The sequence below is a fragment of the Mandrillus leucophaeus genome, unplaced genomic scaffold, assembly GCF_000951045.1.
Source record: "Mandrillus leucophaeus isolate KB7577 unplaced genomic scaffold, Mleu.le_1.0 Scaffold64, whole genome shotgun sequence".
NCBI lineage: Eukaryota > Metazoa > Chordata > Mammalia > Primates > Cercopithecidae > Mandrillus > Mandrillus leucophaeus.
The window spans coordinates 6,942,591-6,956,511 of NW_012106919.1; the positions used below are offsets into that span (position 1 = coordinate 6,942,591).

At 32.7% G+C, this 13,921-nt stretch overlaps 1 protein-coding gene across 2 annotated transcripts in view; it reads left to right on the plus strand.

The window, feature by feature from the left end:
• The window catches only part of MAN1A2 (mannosidase, alpha, class 1A, member 2), a 179,153-nt gene that overhangs the window by 144,325 nt on the left and 20,907 nt on the right, over positions 1 to 13,921 (plus strand). For both annotated transcript variants that reach the window (XM_012000852.1, XM_012000851.1), the window contains exons 10-12: positions 2,732 to 2,951; positions 5,450 to 5,622; positions 8,935 to 9,050. In XM_012000852.1, coding sequence (XP_011856242.1) covers positions 2,732 to 2,951; positions 5,450 to 5,622; positions 8,935 to 9,050 — 509 coding nt within the window. The remainder of the gene's footprint in view (positions 1 to 2,731; positions 2,952 to 5,449; positions 5,623 to 8,934; positions 9,051 to 13,921) is intronic.

Sequence of the window (13,921 nt, forward strand, 5' to 3'; positions counted from 1 at the left end):
GGGTAAATACTTAACTAATGACAACACATGTATATAGTATTTTCTATGTGCCAGGCACTGTTCTAACCCTTCTTACATGTATGAGATCATTTAATCATTATCACCATTTTACACATGAGGACCTTAAGGAACAATGAAGTTAAAGTAACTTGCTGAAGGTTGTGTTGCTGGTAATTGTTGGGGCCTGGAACTGAACAGTCTGGCTGCCGAGCCAGTGCTTTTAACCACTGTCTTATATTGTTTCATATTTAAATGACTTCATACCATGATATTGTGACAGTTTATAATTGGAACAAGATTCATTCTAGGAAGAATTTATATGGAGTATTTCTAAGAAAAAACTGAAATAGAAAAGTAAGTTAAAAGTGTGTTAAGTAAGTGTGTTTAGCAGGTTATTAGCTTCCTGCTTTATTATAAACTGATATCCACTTGACGATTTTAATTACTTTTTAAAAGTTGTATATTTTGTATATAACAACACTGTGCTGATGTAGTCAGTAATTAGTTGTCAGAGTTATAATTTTTGTTTGGTTTGTCTTTTTCATTAAACCAAGAATCTTATCCATTTTATATCCCTACTCTTTAGGCACCTAATTTGCTATAATTGTTTTTAAAAAATGCGCAGGAGTTGAACTTAATATGTGGCTCATGGTGTTTTGCCCATTATAGGTACTCAACAGGTGTTTGTTGAGATATTGTGTGAAATAATAAATTGAACTAAAGGTACAACAAAGAATATAAATTTTAGTAGGAGAACTTTATTCTCTTTTATTAAAATTTAAACCTAGAAAGTTTTATGATCCAGATAGGTTATTATCTGGGAAGAATTTAATATTCTTAGAACCATATTGTTAAAAATAGCTCTTAGTAATTCCCACTAGACTGTGGCCTCCTTTGAGGGCAGAGACTAATTTGCTTATCATTGTCTCAGCATCTAGCACGTTACTTGAAACATAATAAGTATTCAATAGTATTTGATAAATGCATGAATATATTTAATATTATTATATTTGAGAAAATGTGGTGTATCATATCCCATAATAAATTAATTTTTGCTGTTTTCTTGTAATTTTCTTTAAAACTATTTTGACTTTTGCTTAATTTTTTCCACAGGAAAAAAATTATATTTGTCATGCTTTTTTAATTGTACATGCTTTGAAAGGCATGATAACTATTTTGAAAGTTAACCTTATAAATTCACACTATTTTTCATGAATCATGTGCTATATGTTGTGTATTCTGTAAATATTTCTGTACTTGCTTTCTTTTCCCTGTTTTTATTAGTTTTATTAGTTATTAAGTCAAGAATAGGTACCTAATAAATGTTTTTTAATAGTTGGTCAGCTTTCACTTTGAGACATGATCTCAAGTATGCAGTCTTTGCAGTGTTAATTATTTTCAAAAATTGTTAGAGTATTGTAAAATAAATGACATATGGAATGTATGAAAGAGATAGGAATGACCACTTAAGACTCATTCTAATTTGAAATACGTTATTTTTAAACTTTGTCTTTCTGAGCTATTTTACTTAAATTATTCCATACCCATCCTACCTTACCGTATTCTTACAGATATCCATATCCCTGGTTTCTACTTTCTTTTAAAATTATTGGTTAAAAAAAAAAAACCCTAGTGAACTGCCTTTTACTTTAGTTCTAGTAAGTCCATGTGGATATACTTGGATATCTTTTAATTGTAATACGGTAAGATTTATGTTATAATGAACAGAAATGACAAAATGACAAACATATGAATACCATCTTTTAGGCATTTTTGGAATACCTTTTATGTGGAAAACATGCTAGTATCATGAGGTTCAGAAACATGAAAAATACCACCCCATACTCAAAAAACTTTACTTGTGCTTCAGAGTACTATGGTTAAAACAATGACAAAAACTTATTACTTAATAATTAAACATGTATTGAGTGCACACTACATTATATGCCTTCTGGAATATAGGTGATCAGTAAGACATAGTCACTCCAGTTCTGTAAAACTCACATTATTATTATAGAGAATATAGAATAAAATTTTCCAATCCTGATTGTTATTAAACTTGTCAGCGAACAACTGAAAATAAAAATATTCCTTTTTGTCAGAAAGAAAAGTTAACTACTAATCATACATAATAATTTCTACTAAAGAAAACTGAGTTAATGGCCATTGCTTATACTTTTCCATAGAAATACCTCTAAAGGTAGAAAATAGCTCATCTCAGCAAAGTCTAAGAACATATTCCAAAGGAGCAAAGCTCTTGAAAATCTCATTTTAAAAATGAAATGTGATTGTTATACTCTGATATACTCAAGTTTAGTATAGACTGTTTCTCTCACCATTCCCACATCTTTTGAGTAAAATTGATATTCCAGGAAGATAGACAATGTTTATAATATGGCTTCTCTTATCCATGACAATGCATCCAAAACAAATGCCTGAGGCTGAGAAGTAAGGGACTAAAGATAATACTATGTAGAAGGTAATCTTTAGGCCAAGTCTCTCCTCTTCCACTCTGTCTTATTATGGTAGTGATTCAGGTATTTGTTCCAGATTATATGCAGTTTGATCCTCCACTCCAACACTTACTGTTAATTAAGTCTCTTAGTTTGGGAAAGTTACTACTTTATAGACTGTCATATTACCCAGGTTTTATAATGGCCAGAAGGATATAGTAAGTTTGAACACTTAATAGTTTGCATCTAAAACTTTGAATATCTTTTCTTTCCTATAGGCTATAGAAAAACATCTTATTAAGAAATCTCGTGGAGGTCTTGTCTTTATTGGAGAATGGAAGAATGGGCACTTGGAAAAAAAGATGGGGCATTTGGCCTGCTTTGCTGGGGGAATGTTTGCACTGGGAGCGGATGGTTCCAGAACAGATAAAGCTGGTCATTATTTAGAACTGGGGGCAGAAATTGCACGTACTTGTCATGAGTCGTATGACAGAACTGGTAAGAATATTAATAAGGCTAATTATATAGTCTAAAATAATCTCTAAAAATGTATTTAGCAATAAGAAGAATATGTAGGCGCTTGTTACTTCCAGATAGTTTACACCAACATGGCAAATCATTTTCTTAAAAACTTGAATTTTAATTCTGGAAATGTGTCTCTGCATTATTTTTTAAATTCTGAATTCTGCTGCTATTTCTGTTAAAGATTTTGAAGTAATTGTTTTAAAGACAAGAATCGTGGGGTATTTGGGAATAAATGGAAAAACATTTATTTTAATATAAGAATCCATTTTTACCATTTCAGCTTCTATAAAAACAGTTACTTAAAAGAACATAAAATTGACTGATTTCAGTTACATTGCCTTGCCTATCCTCTTGTGATAAAAAGAATAACCAAAAGATGATAGTATTTATCTTTATTGGTGTCTGGCTAACTAGTAGTTTTTCAATTAGTTCACCAATAGTTTTTGGAATTGTTTATGGCTTTAACTAAAAAGATCCTCTGACATTGCATTGGGCAAATATTTTCTGAACTTCAGTGTCCTTACCTAGAAAAGGAGATGATTCTTAAATGGTGACAAAAATTGGTTTGGTTGGGGCTGAAAAAATTTTTACTCTTTGTGTATAAAGCACAGATATACATATAGTCATACGTAGATACACAGTATATATTTGGTATTAAAATTTTATGGAGGGAGAAGGCAATTAGACTTTTTTTAAAAAGGCAAAACGCTTCTTAGGGGTGCAGTAATGAAAAGGGGCTGAAAAACACTGGACTAGACCTTCCAAGATTTTCTCTGGCTTTAAAAACATGAGTTTCTATAGAGGTAATGGATAATGAGCTCCCTGAAAGCCAAAAAACTAGAAATTTCTATTTGATTTCAGAAGTCAAATCATTAATTTTATCAAATAACAATTTCTGTTTTAGGGTTACTTTATCATCAGATACCATGAAACAAATATGATTGACCTAATTTATGCTAGTTCATAAATCTGTCAAGTTATTTTTATACACTAAGGAATTATTAACTTATGGCAAAATTGATTCTTCAGTTTTCTCGTTAACTAAATCAAGGGTTCCCTTTCTTGAAAGAATATAAGTCAAGAGGACAGTGAAGTAGTGTTATTTCAGGGTAGTTTAAGTGTTGGTGTGTAATACATATAAAGGCAGTGATTTGAGTTTGAAATAGAGGCTAAATTAAATTATCGTGTTGATATAGAATGTCAATTATGCACTTAAAATATAGCTAAAACATTAGTAAAACATTGAGGACCAGGATGGATATTCATAGAGGCTAAATTAAATTATTGTGTTGATATAAAATGTCAATTATGCACTTAAAATATAGCTAAAATTAGTAAAACATTGAGGACCAGGATGGATATTCAATTTTATATTAGGATCCACGAGAGTAAGGATTGTTATTTGACAGATTTTGACCGAAAATCAAATAATAGACCTAAAATAATTGAATTTCATATAGCATACATACTAAAATATGGTATATCATAGTTATTATAATTAAATATTTGCTCCATGAAATAGGAAACAGCCATTATATGCCAAGTATTATGCTAGATGCTTATAGGTTAAAGTATGAACAAGATACATTCCCTGCCTTTCAGAAATTCATAGTGTATCGGAGTTATGAAAGGATTTCCGTATATTTCTGGTTTTCATATTTCATAATGACATTGCTGATGCTGATTCTTTTTCTGATTGTCATTTTCACATTGCAAGTTGATGAACCTGTGACCCTCTTTGTTATGGTAAACCAAAACATGATTATTTGATTTGTGTCCTGTATTTTCAAGTCTTCTGTTGTTTTTACTTGTCTTTAATCTCAATTTAGATCCTTTAATTAAAAAATACAATCCTAGTTTTGCTAACTTTCCAGCAGGTTATTAATCCTCTGCTGTGTTTTCTTATAGCTGTGCTATAATTTTTGGCCGCCGTATTTTAAAATATCCATTCATTTCTCCTTAGTAGTTATTCCAGCTAAATTTATACTGTAATTATCTACAACTAAATCAATTCATGATCTAAGTTCTAAAATGTTTTCTTATACATGTGTATTATGGCAAAATGTCTTTAAAAATTACCTTGCCCTAAAAAAAAATCCACACAGTATAATTATCTATGTACTTTTATTTCGGACCACAGTGGACTATATGATGTGCAAATGTCTAGGTTTGCATTTGTTTCCAAAAGATTACTAGACTCTTATTGGTAGAATTGGATTTAGCAGTATGTTGATACACATTATTCTGAGAAACATTTTATGTGAGAATAATAGGAATATTTATAAGTCTATTTTAAGAAAACCAAATGTGGATCTTTTAAAATGACTCATTTTGCACTGAGTGCAAACAGCAACAGTAAAAATAAACAACAAAAATTACTTCATATTCTATTCTTTCAGGGAAGAAAGAAGTCCTTGCAAACAAACTTAAATGGTTTATTTTGCTCAGTTATTTCTTTTGTCATGTTACAGCATTAAAGCTAGGTCCTGAATCATTCAAGTTTGATGGTGCAGTGGAGGCTGTGGCTGTCCGGCAGGCTGAAAAGTATTATATCCTCCGTCCAGAAGTAATTGAAACCTATTGGTACCTATGGCGATTCACTCATGATCCAAGATACAGGCAATGGGGCTGGGAAGCAGCACTGGTAAATAAGCCAATATTCCATTTTATCTGAAAGAGTGTTACATCATGCCCTCCTATGATGCCATGTATCCTCACCCATGTTACCTCATTTTTAGTATCTGTAGGGCAGTTTTTGTTTATCTGATGAAGAAACTCTTAGTCAATTTAAGTTTCTTGGCAGTAGAAATAAATCTTACAATACATATTAAATATATATTAAAATATTAAAATATTTTTAAAATATATAAATATATATATTTCAAAGGAGAAATTTTTAATGGTTAGTAGGTAAAGGAAGCAAGGGTTTACTCTTAAAATGCTAGTCTTTCAGGGAATCCATGGCTATCAGTACCTAGGGAGGAAAAAATTATTAGTCTTTTATAAAAGTATAGCTTATTCCCAAGGGTAAGGGGTTGTTTTATTCTTTGAGATTTACTAATTGTGATAAATAGCACTAATTATGGTGACTATTCATATTCAAATTGTTTAACTTAAGCTTACAATCTAGATAGAATGATTAAGGAATCCCAAATGAGGTCAGTAGTGCTGGTAAAGTGCCCAGACAGGAATGTATGAGATATGTTTTAGGGCGAGATGTATACCAATTTGTGTAAAGAGAACGTTGCACAGTGGCAAAGCAGAGAGAAGATTGGAGACATTATAGTAGACAGCCTTACACACCAAATCAAAGGTTCTTAGTTCAGGAAATAAGACGTGTGCGCACAACTCCCTCCCTGCAATATACACTATCTTAGTTACTTCTGTCAGCTACTGTGTAAGTGCTGTCATATGGGAAGTGGTAATAGAAAGTTCTTTGCTTATTCAAAAAGCCCTTCAAATCTTGTTTTTCTTTTTTCCTTAGCATCTTCTACCTGCAAAAGCTGCTTGACTTTTGAGAATTCCTTACAGAACTACTAAATGTTTTCTAAGGGGGAAGGAACTCCTGAAGGCTTTTTTCAGTGGGGAGTAACAAAGCAAAAGGATCTGATTGTAATCCACAAGTTGGTGGGTTTGGGAGACCACAGCCATAACCTAGGAATAATGTGAGATCTTGAACTAAGGGGAGTACACTTATTTTTCACCTGTCATTCAGACCTAGGTAGTCCTCCTGGACTTTAACAATAAGAGCATATTAATGGAAGCAAGTGGTTACACAGGACAGGAACAGATGCAGCATTTATTGATGCTGCTTTTCCTTGGCTCCTTGGGTCCAGAAGTGGGAGCACAGCTACTAGTGAAATTCTCTGTGTAGGAGGGTGCTGCCACAGTTGAGAAGACAGCCAAACTATTGCCACAGTGGTTTGGGAATAGAATGCACACACACTTCTATTGTTAGCAGTGGCTTACTAATGCTTCCGTAAATTAAGCACTATTTTATGTAAGGGAAATAGATAGGTAAAATAATCTTATAATGAACCTGTTTCATTTGAACATCCCCTGTTATTTAATGCTTCTTATTTAGAGGAGTGAGGGGGATATGTCTGAATCATGTGAGGAGTGGAAAGTGGTGGCAGAAGCACTTTTTGTCATTGAGGAGTACTTTAGGATAATTCATCCATTTCCTAAGGTCCTTTTTTCCTGTGTGCTTTCTTCAAGTATGACCCTACTTTTGTCTGTTAAGGAGAGGTGTGACAGAGTCAGACTTTAGCCCATGTCTGTCTAAATTTGAATTATGGGAGGTAGAATTTTGCTTTTATAGCCTGTGTGGACAAACACAAACTCAATGTGTAATTGGTCAAGAACAAGAACTGGAGTACTTATATTCTAAATTCGAGTTTCAGAAGTGTGCAGTGGAAGTGATGAGAAGAGGGAGGAGTGGAGGCAAAAGAGGCAGTGTCACATCTTAAATAGTATTTGCTCATGCATCACCATTGGCCTCTCCTCTTGGGTGTGAAGAAAGCAAAGGGAAGGCTGGGTGAGGCAGAATAGCAGTATAGCATGTCTTCTGTAGCCTTGGCTATTCTATTTACATATTGAAACTTCCAAACTGGCCCTCATGACTCTAAATGTCTTAAAGATTAGTCATGCCTCCCCACTACTTTCGTATTATTCTTCAACCATTTTGATAGTTCATATGGTGGTGAAGACACATGATTATTGTGAAGAAAAGTACTTAAAAAGTCTTGTATCCAAAATTTCTTTATAATGTATTAGAGAAAAGCACCAAACCCCTTAAACTTAGCTGTAATCAAAATGGAGCTATAAAATGAACAGATTGATTAAATAAACACCTTTTTAATGTTAATTAGCTTTTCATAGGAAGGAGAAGCCCAGAAGAGTAAGAAAAGTAGCAAGACTAGAAACAACAAGCCATGGCAGACAGCGATGATTAGTTAAGTACCCATGCCTTCATTGGATGACCACCCAGGGTTAGGTAGAATAGAAAAACAGAACCACATGTGCTTTCCACTTTTCATGAATGGCTGAATTCTGGACTGTGCTGTACCTGCATAAGCAGACTGTTTGGTTGCTTTGAATTAAAAAATAAGGTTGTGAATAGATTCCATTTGATTCAGTATATTTTATTTAGACATGCCCAAAGATGCAAAAAGAGGAAGAATTTTAACTCTCAGTCAAGCAGTAAAGCACAGTAGTTAATAATGTGGGGCAAAGTACTCTGTGTCTCAGTTTTCCCATCTGAAAAGTGAGGCTGTTAACCTCATAGAGTTGTGAAATTCAAATGTGACTATATTTAAAGCTCTTAGAACAGCTTTTAGCACAAAGTAAATAGCTTATAATTGTTAACTCTTTATACTGTAATTATTATTATGGTAGGTGGGGTCTTTCTGCCAGTTGGTACCACCTGTAATGGCTAACTCATAGGATTATGATAATGCAATGTCTGGCACATAGTATGTATTTAGTAAATATGATCTCTTACTGCTATTACTATAGAGTGCTCCTAAGTAATACTTTTTTAGCATGTTGTGGATTATTGTTTGTCCTTGGAAGTGGTAAAATTGCAATAAAAATTGTTAATCGAAACTGACCTTCATCTTGATTTGTCAGAACTAATGGACCTTTATTTTGCCAGACAGACCCCTCATTTCAAAAAAATAGCCTAAATTTGATTTCTAAGTTAGGAAAATATAAGATGTCTTAAAAAGATTAAAGGGTTTTGGAGAGAGAGAAGTTCTATAGGAAATATCCTATTTCTTGTATGAGTTAATTTTTCCAGTATGAGAATATTTCCTTTTGATAATATATTATTTTTAAGCCATCAAATTTTCATGCAAATCTTTATGAACTTTTGACTATTATCCTTCAGAGTTTTGTTGTCCTTCAAAACTTGAAATTCTGCAGAATTGCTTATTTTGTCTGATCTCTTTCATAGGCCATTGAAAAGTATTGCCGAGTTAGTGGTGGATTTTCTGGAGTTAAAGATGTATATTCCTCTACTCCTACACATGATGATGTACAGCAGAGCTTTTTTCTTGCTGAAACATTAAAGTAAGTATATCGCTTTAAAAAAATTTTTATACTAGACTGGTTTTGCTGTGTGATCACTAGATGATGAATTATGACTATGTGACAGGTTACACTAAATTTTATTGAAAATATCTTTTTATGTAATTGGGTGTGTAAACTTTTTAGCTACATCTGAAGAAGAATGACTTAGACTGTAAGGTAGGTATTTTATCCAAAAAGTACTTAGTACCTGTTAAAATTTTTTGTTCCTTGTTCTTTAATGTGCATTAAAATCACCTGGAAGTCTTCTTAATACACAGGTAACTAGGTCCACACCCACAAAGTTTCAATAGATCTGGAGTTTAGCCTAAAAATTTGCATGTCTAACAAGCTTCCACGTGTTACTGATAATGCTGGTCCTGGGATCATACCTGAGCTCCCTACTGTAGCTAATGAAATCTGTTAGGAATAATCATGCAGTTTTGATGGTACTAAATGATCATAGCCACTTATCCTCCCGATGAGGTTTACTGTAAAGATACACATAAAAGGAACAATGGAAAAGAGTAGACAACTTTATTTTGGTCTTATACTCAAAACCCCAGGTAGAGCTCTCTGTAAGCAGACCTGGAAAAGATGGAGGCTGTAAATATGTCCACTTCCCTGAAGACTGACCAAATAAATATCTCTTTGTACTCTCTCTTAAATTTCTTATTTGTATTTCTTGCATATCTGTACATGAAAGCCTTGTAAACATTTTATTTTTTCAACAAATGTGTATTACCAGGCACTGTTCAAGACACTTGAGGATGTTTCAATAGGCAAGCAGGACAAAAATTCCTGCCTTCTGGATTTTACATTCTAGTATACTTGTAGTTTACGTTCTCATATATTACAATTAAAATGTACCTGTATCGAACTAAGTTTCTAAATGTCTATCCTAAATGCTATCTTATTCTAATTTTTCTTTTATTACCCCTAGTACTGTTGTTTTCCTGTCTTTTTAGCTTATACATTATAGAATCATTTCTGCTTCCTCCTTTTAATATATCACCAGTTCTTTATGCTTCTTTCTGTTACGTTTTTTTTTATTTTGCTTCCTCCTTTCCATTTCTACAGTTGACCCTAATCCAGCCCCTTATTACTTCTGGGATGGTTTAGAACATCTGCCTGGTACTCAGTTTCCTACATCTAGATGTTTCTTATTCTGACTTATCCTGTGTAATTAGGCTTGAGACTGTATAAGTTGAAAGAGCACTGGACTAGAAAATAAAGCGACAGGAACTTTAGTTGTACACTAGCTACATCTAGCTGAATGAACATGTCAAAATAAAATTTCTTTGCTTTTGGTTTACATGTCTGTAAACTATGGAATTTGGCCCAGATTATGTAGTATCTCCTGTTTTAGTTTTTTCTTTTTTAACTTTAGAAAAACTGTAAGATAGGATAATGATTATTTGTGTCTTTTCACCTAGTTTTGCCACATTTCCTTCTCTTTCTTTCTGCATACACTCACATATACACATAGTTTTACTTTTTTTTTTTTTTTTTAGCTTTTCATTTTGCTGAACAAGTTGATAGTGACCAGCATAATGATATTTCAGCAGTAACTTTCAAGAAAAGGTCATTAGCTTACATAATCACCATTTAGTTCTCACACTCATGAACCTTAATATTCACATAATATTATTGTCTAATATGTAGTCCCATTTTCAAATTTCTCCAATTGTTCCAGTAATGTACTTTTTTTTTGTTTAATGCCAATTCAGGATCCAGTATGGGATCATTTGTTACTTTTGGTTGTCATGTCTCTTTAGTCTCCTTCAGTGCAGTTTTCCTGTTTTTCTTTTATCTTTTATGAAATTGACATTTTTAAAGTATTCAGGCTAGTTGCTTTGAGGAATGTTCCCCATTTTAGATTTTTTTTCTAATTGTTTCTCATGATCAGATTTAGGTTAAACATTTTCAGCATGAATATTATATTGATCTGTGTTCTTATCATTGCATCCCTTAAAGAGACACATAGCAGTTTAGCCCATTATTGGTGAGTTTAGGTTTGAGTATAGGTCATACTTGATTATTGTCATGTAAACAATCTTTTTTCTTTTTGTAATTAATAACCTATCTGTGGAGTGATAATTTTGAGACTGTGTGAATATTCTTTTAATCCTAGATTCTATTCTTAAACCAACCTAATGTACATTCAAATATTTACATATATATAAAGTTTGTTCTGTTGCATTTGTCTATTTTATATTTAATTGCTTCTGGCAGGAATGCCTTTATCCTTTCTATCAATTAATGCCTCTCATTTCTAATTTCAGTTCATATTTCACCTCTTACAGACTGGCTTTCATAATTAATTCTCAAATCTCTCATCACTACAAACTTTAGCACTTTAGTACACGGCATAGGGCTGGAAATAGATGGTATGCTGCCTCATCCCCTTTGAGTACCTATATGGAATATCACCAGTTAATCTTGGTACTTTTCCTTGCCAAGTTCAGGCAGAATTCTTCTCAACACAACAGTACACTAGGTAACCAGTCAGATTAGATAGATAGATAGATAGATAGATAGATAGATAGATAGATAGATAGATAGATAGATAGATAGATAGATGTTTGCTACAATTTTTGCCTTTAAAAAAACATACATTTAGAGCAATAAAAGTGAAAAAAGGTCAAACAAAAAGAAACATACAAATAATTATAACATCACCTAGGCTCAGAAAATTGTCACAGTTGAGCAGTACGTTCAGCATTGCACTTCCTGGCAGCAAAAGCAAAAAGGAATCATTCTGCACAGTGTCATTATCATTTTTGGGAGTTGAGGAAGCATATTACTTTGACAAATGAGACAGAATTTTTTATGTTGCCAAATTATAAAATGACTTAAATTGGATAACTCTATGAAAATATTGAGCTATTAAGTGAACCATATGAAATTACCCTTTTAAAAAGGGTAATTTGAATATTGGCAATTTAATACAGTTCGACCTAATACATAATGGTAATGGTAAATATTTTGAAAATATTTATTTTGTTTGAAACAGTGATCTTAGAGAAGATACAAAAACACTCAATCTGATTTACTCTTTATAAAAACTGATGTAAAAATACAATTGAATAAAGTCATTTCTGTGAAGATGTAAATTAATGTAGCTGTAGTCTTATTGTAAAAATAGAGCTTAAAACTTTATAGAGGAATGAAGATAAGTATGATCCCTTAAATATTTCTCAAAGATCAGTTAATTTAAATAGGCTTTGTCAGAAGCTGTCAATTTAAGATTGTATATTCTACCAAATGGTGGGAATTTATTGGGAATTCATTAAAAGGCAACAATCAATGTGTTTTAGCTACCAGAGATGGAAACTGATTGTCACGGCAGTGGCAAAGTTAAATGAAAAAGCCTGTATTCTTGACCTAAGTTGAGGGTCATTTTACCTTTTACATGTTATCATAGGTGCTATACTATGGATTAGTTATTGCTATAGCTTTTTCCCCAGAAGAGGCCATGTCTCCTACTTTTTTTTGTTTCCCTTAATAGTCCTTACTTCATTTATTAATATTTATCTAGCATATATACTGATGGCATAACAAAACCTATGTAATAAGGAAGGTCAGAGATAGATTCCTTCAAAGGTTCAAAAACTCTTATACTCTAGTACAGGAAATAAAACACATGCAATATATACAACAAATTTCAAATACATTAAGTGTATAAGAGAAATATTAACAAAATGCAGAAGTCTTTTAGAGAAGAGGGTTTGCTTAACCTGGAAGACAAGGGAAGATTTCCTGGAAGTAGTAGCATTTGAACCAGACTTGAAGGCAGAATTGGTATGCAGGGGAATAGCTGTAAGGTAGACCATGGCATATTAAGAATGAGATGAGAGCTCTAAAGGTAGAATTGACAAACCTGAATATCTGATTTTATATAAGGAGATTCAGTAAGAAGGAAGAATCAGAGTTAATATTAAAGTTTCCAGTGCCAACCTGACTACAGTTTCTAATCAGCATGTTAGTGCCTTTTAAATATTAATAAACAGTATTAACTTAGAAATGTTTATTGAACTATAACATGTAAGATCAGCATGTTTGTGTATGTATGTTATACTTTGACTTTTAAAGTTTAAAATATGAATATAACAAGGTAATTTAAGAAAATATCCAAAAATAGAAGGGTATGTTTCCAGCTTGAAGGAAACCATCAAGATCCCAGCATAGAAGATGAAAACAGACCCACACCAAGGCACAGCACGTTGAATTTCAAAACCCCTGGGGTAAAGGAAAGATCTCAGCTTCCACAGGGAGAGAGAGTAGAATAAAGTCTCATCGATATGGATTCAGGGTGGCTTCAAACTTCTCAAGAATAGTCATGAAAGCTAGAAGCATTGGAGCAGTTGATTCATGACAGAAAATTAATTCCAACTTAGAATTCTGGGTTTTTAGCCACATAAGATATCAAAAATCCACTTCCAATCCTCTTTCTCAGTAAGTTTTTGGAGGGTGTGCTCCATGAAAACTGGATATAAACCAAAAAAGACACGAATACAGGGAAGAAGTGAAAGGAAGATTAAGGGAATGATATATTGAGTTTGAGGAGGACAGAGGCTCTAGAGAAATTTCTTCAAGATTAAATTTATAGACTGTTTATATCTGAATATTTTGAGATGAGATTTAGACAGTTGGTGAAGATTTTAGGTGCATTATCACTAATAAATAGAAGTCAGCTTGCTTTTTAAATAACGGGAGGAGTCGTGCAAGAAAGGAAAAGCCATGAATAGGTTTTAGTTAACATACGAACTTGTTTAAAGACACTTGGTTGGAGTCTTGATTGTTTTGTAAGAAGAGCTAAATGGTATTACTGCCCCCTCTCTTCAGCTGCAAGAAAGAGAAGTATGTTCTTT